General features: G+C 50.2%; 1 protein-coding gene across 2 annotated transcripts in view; it reads right to left on the bottom strand.

Moving 5' to 3' along the window:
* ARHGAP39 (Rho GTPase activating protein 39) overlaps positions 1–13,376 on the bottom strand; it is a 101,567-nt gene that overhangs the window by 26,703 nt on the left and 61,488 nt on the right. For both annotated transcript variants that reach the window (XM_052703782.1, XM_052703781.1), the window contains exons 2-3: positions 11,517–11,951; positions 5,262–5,342 (exon numbers count right to left, since the gene is read on the bottom strand). In XM_052703782.1, the coding sequence (XP_052559742.1) occupies positions 5,262–5,342; positions 11,517–11,951 (516 nt within the window). The remainder of the gene's footprint in view (positions 1–5,261; positions 5,343–11,516; positions 11,952–13,376) is intronic.

Genomic DNA, 13,376 nt, shown 5'->3' with positions numbered 1-13,376 from the left:
CTCTAAGAAAGCCCCCATTTTTCCATTGCAACCCCAATTTCTCCAAGAAAGCCCCACTTTTCCATTGCAACCCCAATTTCTCCAAGAGAGCCCCCATTTTTCCAAAGCAACCCCAATTTCTCCAAGAAAGCCCCATTTTTTCCAAAGCAACCCCAATTTCTCTAACAAAACCCCATTTTTTCCAATGCAACCCCAATTTCTCCATGCCCCATTTTTCCAATGCAACCCCAAATTCTCTAAGAAAGCCCCAATTTTTCCCAATGCAACCCCAATTTCTCTAAGAGAGCCTCAATTTTTCCAAAGCAACCCCAACTTCTCTAACAAAACCCCATTTTTCCAATGCAACCCCAATTTCTCTAACAAAACCCCATTTTTTCCAACACAACCCCAACTTCTCCAGCGAGGCCCCAACTTCTTCAGCACAACACCGACTTTTCCAACACGAGTCCGATTTCTCCTATTCAATCCCAACTCTTCCAATGTGACCCCATCTTTCCCACGACCCCAACTTTTCCAACCTGATCCCAGTTCTTTCAACACGACCCCAACCGCTCCAACACCTCCCTCGTTTTTCCCACCTCCCTCCCCACTGAACCCCCATCTCCCCACCAGCGCTGCCCCCATCGCATCGCTCTGCCCCACGCTCTTCCTCGCCTTCCCCCCCTGTGGTTTCTCCCATCCCTTTAGGATTCCCATCCCGTGCCAAACCACCCTGAATCACACCACCAAGAGAGCTGGACGTCGGCTGCCCATCCCTGTGCCACCACCACGCCAAGCATCCCAGGAACCCACCGGATTGTTCCAAGGTCCTGGCACCAGAAAAGTCACCGGAGAACTGCGTGCTTTGCTAATTGATATCGAAATCGATCCGCGGGGAGATGGGCTGAAAGACCCATTTTAAGGCTTTGCTGCACTTTGGTTGCGATTCTGCCGTTCTCAAGGATGTGTTCACGCAGGATTATAAACACCCCAGAGCTGGAGGCTTTGGTTCAGGGTCCCCTGGTGCTCCTCCACCATCAACATCGTTGCTCTCCACCTGACATTTCGCCGATGATGTGACCAAAGGACGCACAGAGGGACAGAATTCACCACGTCAAAACCAAAGCAGGACGATGTCCGCTGCGGGTGAAGCCCAAATCGCTTTTCCTGACCACACTTTCAGTGTCAGAGCTGCAAAGGTCCACGAAACACCAGGTTTCTACACCAGGTATTATTGCTGGTTGGCTTCTCGTCTCCTCAAAAAGCCGCTCCCTCCAATTAGCAGCAGCAGCAAACGAAGCAGAGAAAACCAAGACAAAAGGGGGACAAGCAAGAGGGGAGGGAGATAACAAGCCTTCCTGCTTTGGATGAAAATCTGCTGTTTTTCAGGTGAAATAGCAGCATTCAATTGAGTGGAGCGTTGGGTGAAGGTTGGCTCCGCAGCCCAACCCGGCATTGAGGACAAGAAATCCGTCAGAAAACGGATTCTGTGGTCTCCAGGGAATGAGAAAACGCTGTGATGAGCTCACAGGGCTCCCTGAGGCCGCAGTCCCCACCAGATGGGTGACGAATCCCATCGCCGTCTGCAACCCAAATGCCACCAACGGAAGAGAGGATTTATTTTCCATGGTTCCACGGTTTCTTCTGTCGTTTTGTGTTTCTTTTTTTATGTGAGGGAGGAGAGAAGAAGCGCGCTGTGAGACCAGCAGTGACATTTCCTCCAACGGCAGAGCAGCAGGAGGTCGGCTTAATCTTGGTGAGCATGGCAACGAGTTCCTGCCAATGGTGATTTTCAGCTCCCGGCCATTTCCTGAGGACTGCAGGAAGGCTGAGCCCTGGATCCCACAAACCCGGGTGCTGCGTTGCGGGGTGAGCTTGGATCGCATGCCATCACGTCCAGCCAGGAGCTGGGTGAGGCTGGAGCTTCTGGTGGTGACCACAGAGAGGAGCTTTTGGCCATGGAGCCAACCTAGACCCACCTTGCCCCAGCTTGGGTACGGTGGCTCGGTGCTACCTGTGGCCACCACATCTTGACACCTATGGCCACCAGATCCTGCCACTCATGGCCATCAAATTCTGTGATTAATGGCCAACAGGTCCCAAGAACCAAAGCCACAAGATCCTGTCACCCATGGCCACCAGATTCTGCCATTCGTGGACAGCAGATCCTGACATCAGCAGCCACCAGATCCTGCCACCCGTGACCACCAGATTCTGCCACTGGTAGCCACCACCACATCCTGCCACTCATAGCCATCAAATTCTGTGATTCAAGGCCACCAGATCCTGCCACCTGTGACCACCAGATTCTGCCACTGGTAGCCACCACCACATCCTGCCACTGATAGCCATCAAATTCTGTGATTAATGGCCAACAGGTCCCAAGAACCAAAGCCACCAGATCCTGTCACCAGCAGCCACCAGATCCTGCCACCTGTGACCACCAGATTCTGCCACTGGTAGCCACCACCACATCCTGCCACTCATAGCCATCAAATTCTGTGATTCAAGGCCACCAGATCCTGCCACCCGTGACCACCAGATTCCGGAGGCCATCTATGGCTACCAGATTCTGCCACCACCAGCCACAAGATCCTATCACTCATGGCCACCAGATTCTGGCATTCACAGCCACCAGATCCCGCCACAAGCAGCCACCAGATCCTGCCATCCATGGCCACCAGATTCCGGAGGGCAGCAGAGATGAGATTGGAGTCCTCGCCGTGGTGTCCTGGTCCCTCACCTCAGCCCCATGGTGCTACAAGGGTCCCAGAGCTGCTCCTTCGTGGGCACTGGTGGAAATGAAACCCATTCCTCATGTCCACATGAAGGCACTGCGGCTTCCACACACATTTTGTTGACAGTCAGCTCAGAGGTGACTCCCGTGGAGCAGATGTCAGGGACCAAGAGAAAGCCTCTGCATGGACTTCTACAAAGGGCCCACTAAGATCTCGACAGGATCCACTGCAACGATCTCTACACAGAATTAACTGTAGGGACCTCTTCAAAGACCTCTATAGGGACCTTATAAGGACCTCTACAAAGACCTTTATAGGGACCTTATAAGGACCTCTACAAAGACCTCTATAGGACCTCTATAAGGACCTCTACAAAGACCTCTATAGGGACCTTATAAGGACCTCTACAAAGACCTCTATAGGACCTCTATAAGGACCTCTACAAAGACCTCTATAGGGACCTTATAAGGACCTCTTCAAAGACCTCTATAGGGACCTCTATAAAGACCTCTACAAAGACCTCTATAGGACCTCTACAAGGACCTCTACAAAGACCTCTATAGGGACCTCTATAAGGACCTCTACAAAGACCTCTATAGGACCTCTACAAGGACCTCTACAAAGACCTCTATAGGGACCTCTATAAGGACCTCTACAAAGACCTCTATAGGACATCTATAAGGACCTCTACAAAGACCTCTATAGGACATCTATAAGGACCTCTACAAAGACCTTTATAGGGACCTTATAAGGACCTCTACAAAGACCTCTATAGGACCTCTATAAGGACCTCTACAAAGACCTCTATAGGGACCTTATAAGGACCTCTACAAAGACCTCTATAGGACCTCTATAAGGACCTCTACAAAGACCTCTATAGGGACCTTATAAGGACCTCTACAAAGACCTCTATAGGACCTCTATAAGGACCTCTACAAAGACCTCTATAGGGACCTTATATGGACCTCTACAAAGACCTCTATAGGACACCTACAAGGACCTCTACAAAGACCTCTATAGGACATCTATAAGGACCTCTACAAAGACCTCTATAGGACATCTATAAAGACCTCTACAAAGACCTCTATAGGGACCTTATAAGGACCTCTACAAAGACCTCTATAGGACCTCTATAAGGACCTCTACAAAGACCTCTATAGGACCTCTATAAGGACCTCTACAAAGACCTTTATAGGGACCTTAAAAGGACCTCTACAAAGACCTCTATAGGACATCTATAAGGACCTCTACAAAGACCTCTATAGGACATCTATAAGGACCTCTACAAAGACCTTTATAGGGACCTTATAAGGACCTCTACAAAGACCTTTATAGGGACCTTATAAGGACCTCTACAAAGACCTCTATAGGACCTCTATAAGGACCTCTACAAAGACCTCTATAGGACACCTACAAGGACCTCTACAAAGACCTCTATAAGGACCTCTACAAAGACCTCTATAGGACATCTATAAGGACCTCTACAAAGACCTTTATAGGGACCTTATAAGGACCTCTACAAAGACCTCTATAGGGACCTTATAAGGACCTCTACAAAGACCTCTATAGGACCTCTATAAGGACCTCTACAAAGACCTCTATAGGACACCTACAAGGACCTCTACAAAGACCTCTATAAGGACCTCTACAAAGACCTCTATAGGACACCTATAAGGACCTCTACAAAGACCTTTATAGGGACCTTATAAGGACCTCTACAAAGACCTCTATAGGGACCTTATAAGGACCTCTACAAAGACCTCTATAGGACACCTATAAGGACCTCTATAGGGACATCTATAAGGACCTCTACAAAGACCTCTATAGGGACCTCTGAAGGGATCTCCACAAGGGCTTCTCCAAACACCTTTATAAGGACCTCTACAGGTCTCCAAAGACCTCTACAGAGACCTCCATAGGGACCTCTATAGGGACCTCTGAAGGGATCTCCACAAGGGCTTCTCCAAAGACCTTTATAAGAACCTCTACAGAGACCCCTACAGGGCCCTCTAACCGTGCCCTCAGTGCCCCATCTCCACAGCTCACTGAACACCTCCAGGGACAGTGACGCCATCACTTCCAATGACGGCACTCCTCCCCCCTCCTTTTGGAGAAGAAACGAAGGGCAAATATTGGGAAGCCATTTTATGAAATTCCGCAGCAGCCGAGCCGAGCTGCTTGGATGTCGGCACCGTATCACCAAGCAGCTCCAACAGCCCCAGAAACGTACCCACAGCAACCACGGCAGCTGCATTTCCCCTACGACCTCAAAATGCTTCTGTTTTGGGTGAAAACAAGCCCAAAAAGAGCAAATGGGACCCTGTGTTGTGGCCCCATCACTGGACAGCCTCCAGCTTGTGCTCTGTGGGGTCATGATTAGGAGCCAGAATGAGAATGGAGGGCTCCCGCTCCGAAGAGCCAACAAAAAAACCCTGAGGTGTATTTAAGGGTGCGTGCAAAGCTGAGCAAACTGCAGTGGGTGACGGGCAGGAGAATCCCCCCAAAAACTGCCCCACACCCAAAGCGGAGGGAGATGTCGGCTACCTGTAGTGGAGGAGTTGACCTTCGGTGTTGTAATCCCGATAGATGTCACATTCTTTCTCAAACACTCCAGAGGGCGACGAACTGCAACACAGTAATGGGGAACAGAGGGTTACTGGGGGTCCTCATCCACCTCCCCTTCGCTCTGGGGTCAGTGGAGCCCATCCACAGAGAAAGGTGTGGGCTCTGTGCTCAGGGCCGGGTCCCATCGCTGGCAGCGAGCATGGAGACCTTCACTGGCTGTTTGGTAGAGGATGGGACAAGATGGGATGGGATAAAATTGGTTGGGATGGGATGGGATGGGATGGGATGGGATGGGATGGGATGGGATAGGATGGGATAGGATAGGATAGGATAGGATAGGATAGGATAGGATAGGATAGGATAGGATAGGATAGGATAGGATAGGACTGGACAGGACTGGAATGTGACAGGATTAGGATAGGATAAGATGGGACAACATAGGATGGGATGGGAAAAAATTGGACATAAAGAAATGGAATAGAACAGGATGGGATGGGATGGGATGGGATTGGACTGGAATGGGGTAGGATAGGATAGGATAGGATAGGATAGGATAGGATAGGATATGATGGAATAAGATAGGATGGGATGGCATGGGAAAAAATGGATAGAATGAAGTGGAATAGAATAGGATGGGATGGGACGAAATTGAATAGAATGCAATGGAATAGGATAGGATAGGATTGGATTAGGATTAGGACTGGGATTAGGATTAGGATTAGGATTAGGATTAGGATTAGGATTAGGATTGGGATTGGGATGGGATGGGATGCAATGGGATAGGATAGGATGGGACAAATTTGAATAGAATGGAATGGGATGGGATAGGACTGGATTCGGATTCGGATTCGGATTTGGATGGGATGGGATGGAATAGAATAGGATAGGATAGGATGGGATAAGATAGGATGGGATGGGAGAAGAGAGGAGAGGAGAGGAGAGGAGAGGAGAGGAGAGGAGAGGAGAGGAGAGGAGAGGAGAGGAGAGGAGAGGAGAGGAGAGGAGAGGAGAGGAGAGGAGAGGAGAGGAGAGAACTGGAATGGGACAGGGTAGGATAGGATAGAAGTAGGATGGGGTAGGACTGAAAAGGAATAGGAGAGAATAGAACATAACAGGATAGTACAGGGTAGATTTAATTCAATCAGAAGGGATCTACAAAGACCACTGAGTCCAACCATGTGACCAAGCCTTCCACAGCTCTGGTCTCCACCTTCACATCCCACTCTGCCAATGCTCTCCATTCTCCCTTATTCGTGAAGGAGGCTGGAGGGACCACAACATCTCCCAGCTCTGTGCTGCCCTTGGGCCCTTCCTGTGGGGGCCCTCTGTTGGGATTCTGCATCAACCCCACATTTCCCATCCCTTCTGTGCCTGAGGGATGGCTCATGGCCACTTGGTGTCCCTTTATTTTTGGCCAAAACCTGGTGTGCTCTTCAGCTTTCGGTTCTTCAGGCCAGCCACACACAGAAAAAAAGGGTCATGGTGATCCAGCAGCATTGGTCCACTCCCTCTGAACACCCATAATGACTCCTTCATATGGAAAGGATTTCACATTTCACAGGAAAGGATTTTCTGCCTTATGGCCTCCGCTCCTCCAGGTGAGTTCTTTGATTGTGAAATCAAGGAACATCTCAAGTTGGAAGGGGACCCACGAAGATCAGCGAATCCAACTCCTGAAGGGCCGGAAAATTTCAGCCCTTGGAAGGAAGAGGTGGGAAGTGAAGTGGAGAAAAGGGAAAAACCCTGAGAGCAAATCCAAACGTATCTTCTGGGTGCCTGCAACATCAAAAGGTCTTCTGGATACCTGCAGTATCCCATCATCTTCTGGGCACCTGCAATATTCCATGGTGTTTTGGGTGCCTACAACATCCGATTGTCTTTGGGGTACCTATAATATGCATGGAGTTTTGGGTACCTACAACATCCTATGGTCTTTCTGGTGTCTACAAAATCTGATAGTCTTTGGGGTGCCCAAAAAATCCAGCTGCCTTTGGGGTACCTACAATATCCCGTGATCTTCTGGGTACCTTAAATATCTGATTGTCTTTTGGGTGCCTACGACATCCCACGGTCCTTTGGATGCCTACAACATCTGACTGCCTTTGGGTTACCTACAGATCCCACGGTCTTTTGGCTTCCTACAATATCCACTTGTCTTTGGAGTATCTGTAATATCCTATGGTCTTTTTGGTGTCTACAAAATCCAGCTGTTTTTGGGCTACCCACGATATCCCATGGTGGTTTGGGTGCCTACAGTTGCAGCAGTCAAGTCCTCCCATCAAAGCTCACGGACATCAAACAGTGAAGTTTTGTTTTGGATGGGAGATAAATGGAGATGGAGATGAACGGAGATGGAGATAAATGGAGATGAAGGTGAACAGAGATGGAGATGAACGGAGATGGAGATAAATGGAGATGGAGGTGAACGGAGATGGAGATAAATGGAGATGGAGATAAATGGAGATGGAGGTGAACAGAGATGGAGATAAACGGGAGAGGTTTTGTAGAGCCACATTTGGGTGTCGCAGTTGTGTTTGAAGCACACAGATCAGCTCTGTTGTGAGCGGGAGGAGATCTCCATGGATGGCAAAATCTACCAACGCTCTGAGTGTTCTGGAGAACCCAGAAAGAATGGCTTGAGTTGGAGGAACGTCTGAGTTACCAAATAAAACTCCAGAGCACAGGAACATCCCAAAATTGAGCCCTGAATAGGCATAAAAGAATGGGGGAAAATCAAATCTAAATGCTGCCTCTGGCTCAGATTCCTCCCCGCATCCCTAATTTTTGCCCAGATGCAGTTGAAGGAATCACTGTTGGATGAGCGGGATCCGGTATGAGAGTAATTAAGCTGCGAAGTGATTAGAAAATGAAAGGACTTTGGAGCCACGAGAGCGGCCGAGTGACAGGAAAAAAGGCAGAAAAGACATTTTTGGGTGGTTTTGTGCTGGAGGGGGGCTCTCAAGAAGCAGCACGGCTGGGGAAGGGGCACATCAGAAGGAACACAGCTGGAGGGAGATGCACATCTGGAGGGAGATGCACATCTGGGAGAGGTGCACCACCGACGGAACACACCTGGGGGGAGGAGCGCCTCTGAAGGAATGCACATCTGGGGAGCAGAGCATGTGGGGAGAAGGCACACATCTGGGGGGGGCTGCACATCTGGAGGTGCCTCTCATCCCTCCCCACCCGCAGCATTCGCAGGACGGAATCCCATGAGGGAAACGTCACCGGTTTCAAAGCCCACGCGGCGGAGGCAGCTCCGCGTGCAGCATCAACTCACAGGATAATAATTAAAAAAACAACAAACAAACACCACCACATCTCATCTTTCCTTTTTTTTTTCCTTCCTTTCTCCCCGAAACAGGAGGTTTCCTTCCTTTCTCCCCCTCCCCGAAACAGGAGGTGCCACCATTCCCCCACCAGCTCTGCTCTTATTTATAAACCCGGGGAAAGTGGTGCGACCGAAATAGCACAGCTCTGTGGCCAGGCCAGGAATAGAACTGAAATCCCTGCCCTAATCCTCCGTCCTGAGCACCATACGCTTAATTACAGCTCCTAATAAAGGGGAGAAGATGGTTTTCTTAGTGGTTATGTAAGCGGTGCTTCGGGTCTGACGCTCTCTGTACGCACTTCGTTGCGTTCAGCCAATATCTGCCAGATCCCCAGTGATTCAAGGAAAGAATGTGAAAAGAAGAAATGTGACGTGGACGGAGAACTCTGCCCCTCGTGTCACCTTCCCCCATTTTGGGATAGAAATGCCGGATCTGAGGATTCTTCCATCAAACATTTGAGGCGTGTAAATTTTGGGATAATTTCAGCTGCCCTCGTGCAAAGGCACCCGTTGGTGGCCAAAGGCATCTCCCACATCAAAGTGGTTGAGGTGATGAATTCCTTGCAGAAAGGTCACCAGAATCATAAGCAGTACCCCAAAAATTCCTGCTAGGAAGAGCTCTGTGTTTGATGAGCACCAAGATAAACTTGCTATTGAAGTCCCAAAGATCAGCTCCAAGCAGCAGCGGGGCAGGGTGAGCACATGACTGTGGTGTTGGGTCAAAACCAACAGAACCCCCCCTAGGACCCCAACACAATCATCTCTAGAACCTCAACATCCATCCATAACCCAACATAACGAAACCCCTAACCCCAACATCCATCCACAACCCAGCAAAACCACCCCTAGAACCCCAACATCCATCCATAATCCAACATAACGAAACCCCTAACCCCAACATCCATCCACAACCCAACACAACCACCCCAAGAACCCCAACATCCATCCATAATCCAACATAACGAAATCCCTAACCCCAACATCCATCCACAACCCAACAAAACCACCCCAAGAACCCCAACATCCATCCACAATCCATATAATCACACTTAGAACCCCAATATCCACTCAAAATCCAACATAATCACACTTAGAACCCCAACACCCATCCAATAACCCAAAACAACCATCACTTCAACACCAACATCCATCTATAACCCAACACAACCACTCCTACAACCCCAACATCCATCCACAACCCCACACAACTATCCCTAGAATCCCCAAATCAATCCACAACCTAACCTTAGAAACCCAGCACCCATCCATAAACCAACACAACCATCTCTAGAACCCACACAACCATCCATAACCCAACACAACCATCTCCAGAACCCCAACAACCATCCATAACCCAACACAACCACTCCTACAATCCCCAAATCCACCCATAGCGAAACACAACCACCCCTAGAACCCACACACCCATCCATAACCCAACATAACCACTCCTAGAATCCCAAAATCAATCCACAACCTAACCCTAGAAATCCAGCACCCATCCATAACCCAACACAACACTCCTACAACCCCAACATCCATCCACAATCCAACACAACCATCCCTACAACCCTAACATCTACTCATAATCGAACACAACCATCCCTAGAGCCCACACACCCATCCGTAACCCAACACAACCATCTCCAGAACCCCAACAACCATCCATAACCCAACACAACCACTCCTACAATCCCAACATCCATCCATAACTCAACACAACCATCCCTAGAACCCACACACCCATCCATAACCCAACATAACCACTCCTAGAATCCCAAAATCAATCCACAACCTAACCCTAGAAACCCAGCACCCATCCATAACCCAACACAACACTCCTACAACCCCAACATCCATCCACAATCCAACACAACCATCCCTACAACCCTAACATCTACTCATAACCGAACACAACCATCCCTAGAGCCCACACACCCATCCGTAACCCAACACAACCATCTCCAGAACCCCAACAACCATCCATAACCCAACACAACCACTCCTACAATCCCCAAATCCACCCATAGCGAAACACAACCACCCCTAGAACCCACAAACCCATCCATAACCCAACATAACCACTCCTAGAATCCCAAAATCAATCCACAACCTAACCCTAGAAACCCAGCACCCATCCATAACCCAACACAACACTCCTACAACCCCAACATCCATCCACAATCCAACACAACCATCTCTAAAACCCCAACATCTACTCATAACCCAACACAACCAAGCCTAGAATCCACACACCCATCTGTAACCCAACACAACCACTCCTTGGTCCTCAACATCCATCCATAATCCAACACAACCCCTACAACCTCAACATCTATCCATAACCCAACACAACCACTCCTAGATCCTCAACATCCATCCATAATCCAACACAACCCCTACAACCTCAACATCTATCCATAGCCCAACACAACCACTCCTACAATCCCAACATCCACCCATAACTCAACACAACCATCCCTAGAACCCACACACCCATCCATAAGCCAACACAACCATCTCCAGAACCCCAACAACCATCCATAACCAAACACAACCATCCCTGGAATCCACAAATCCATCCATAACCCAACACAACCACTCCTAGATCCTCAAAATCCCTCCGTAATCCAACACAACCCCTAAAACCTCAACACCCACCCATAACCCAACGCAACCATCCACAGAACCCCAACACCAATCCATAACCCTGGAATCCCAACATCTATCTACGACCCAACACAACCACTCCTAGAACCCTGGAACCCATTCCTAGAAACCACCCCAAAACCCCTAACATCCATCCATAGCAACCACCCCAAACCCCTCCACGCTGCAGAACTTTGCTTTCCTGCAGCACAGGTCGCCAACACCCAACCTCACGTCGCACCACCCGCTCTCACCTTTCTGCTTCTTCCTTCACTGCAGCATACGGGGCCGATTGCCGGCTCGACCTCGTCGTCTCGCCCGCTTTCTCGTTGCCTTCCAACTCCTGCTCCAAGGAGGAGCTGGTGCTGCCCTCCCTGCTGACATTGCTGCTCCGGCCGGGGCTGTTTTCGGTGGACGCTCGAGGAGATTCCGTGTTCTGCTTCAAGGTCTGCAGTTTGGCCAAAGGGATGATGTCGCAGTTCTGCGGGCGGTGCCAGACCGTGCGCTGCGTGGTGGCATTGTAGTAGTAGAAGCGGGAGGTGTTGGGGTCAAAGAGCTCCCACCACTGGTTCTCATTGGTGCGCTTGATGCGCACACCGGCCGGCGGGTCCCACACGCACTCCCCCGTGATCAGGTTGGCGTACATGCGCTCCCGGGTCCGAGGTTCGATGATTTCCACCCATTCCAACCTGCAGGAGAACAGGGATGGAAGGAGGAAGGGGTCAGCGTGACCAAGGGAGCAGCGTTCTCGGGGCCGCCGCACCTCCGTGTCGCAGAACTGCAGAATCGTAGGGGAGGGATGGGACCTCACAGGAACCAGCTGGGGTTGAGCACCTCCAGAAGCATAGAATCATAGAATCACAGAATCACAAAGTTGGAAACGACCTACAGGATCATCCAGTCCAACCGTCTGCTCATCACCATTGCCACCACAAGCACTGAACCACATCACGCAGCACGTCGTCCAGATGCCTCTGGAGCACTGCCAGGGACGGCGACTCCACCACCTCCCTGGGCAGCCACTGCAGTGCCTGGCCACTCTCTGAGAGAAACAGAAGGTTTATCCCTTATCCCATTCCTTATGTCCAACCTAAACCTCCTCTGGCACAACGTGCAGCCATTACCCCGTGTCCTGCTCGTTGCCCGGGAGAAGAGGCCAAATCCCTCTTCACCACAGCCTCCCTTCAGGCAGTTGTACAGTGCAATGAGGTCTCCCCAGGGGCTCCTCTTCTCCAGGCTGAACATTCCCAGCTCCCTCAGCCTCTCCTCATCAGCCCTGTGCTCCAGACCCCCCAGCAGTTTTGTCGTCCTTCTCTTGACACTCTCCAGGACCTCAACATCTTTCCTGTAGTGAGGAGCCCAAAACTGAACACAGCACTCGAGGTGCAGCCTCACCAGAGCTGAGTACAGGGGATGCTCACCTCCCTGCTCCTGCTGGCCATTTCTGATGTAGGCCAGGATGCCGTGGGCCCTCTTGGCCACCTGGGCACACTGTGGGCTCCTGCTCAGCCCAGCACCAACCAACACCCCCAGCTCCCTCTCTTCCTCACACTCATCCAGCCACTCATCCCCAAGCCTATAATGCTGCATGGGGTTGTGCCCAAAGTGCAGGGAGATGGAGACTCCAGCAGCGCTCTGGCACCCTCGCAGCACACTTGTTCAGATAGGACTTAACTGGGTTCCAGTTTGTTCCATGGTACCTCTGTGGCACTTCCCACCGCCAGAGTGCATCCCACCTCCAGCGCACATCCCATCTCTGTAGGATATTCCATCTCCTGCACAAATCCCAGCCCTGGTCCACATCACATCTCAGATATCCCACCTCCGTAGGACGTCCCACCTCTATGAGACATCCCATCTTCATAGGATATTCCACCTCTATGGGACATCCCATCTTCATAGGATATCCCACCTCTATGAGACATCCCATCTTCATAGGATATCCCACCTCTATGGGACATCCCATCTTCATAGGATATCCCACCTCTATGGGACATCCCATCTTCATAGGATATCCCACCTCTATGAGACATCCCATCTTCATAGGATATCCCACCTCTATGGGACATCCCATCTTCATAGGATATCCCACCTCTATGGGACATCCCATCTTC

This window comes from Tympanuchus pallidicinctus, unplaced genomic scaffold (assembly GCF_026119805.1).
Source record: "Tympanuchus pallidicinctus isolate F22 unplaced genomic scaffold, pur_lepc_1.0 scaffold5, whole genome shotgun sequence".
Lineage (NCBI taxonomy): Eukaryota > Metazoa > Chordata > Aves > Galliformes > Phasianidae > Tympanuchus > Tympanuchus pallidicinctus.
Note: the sequence above shows the minus strand (reverse complement) of the source record. Positions and strands in the feature narration are given on the sequence as shown.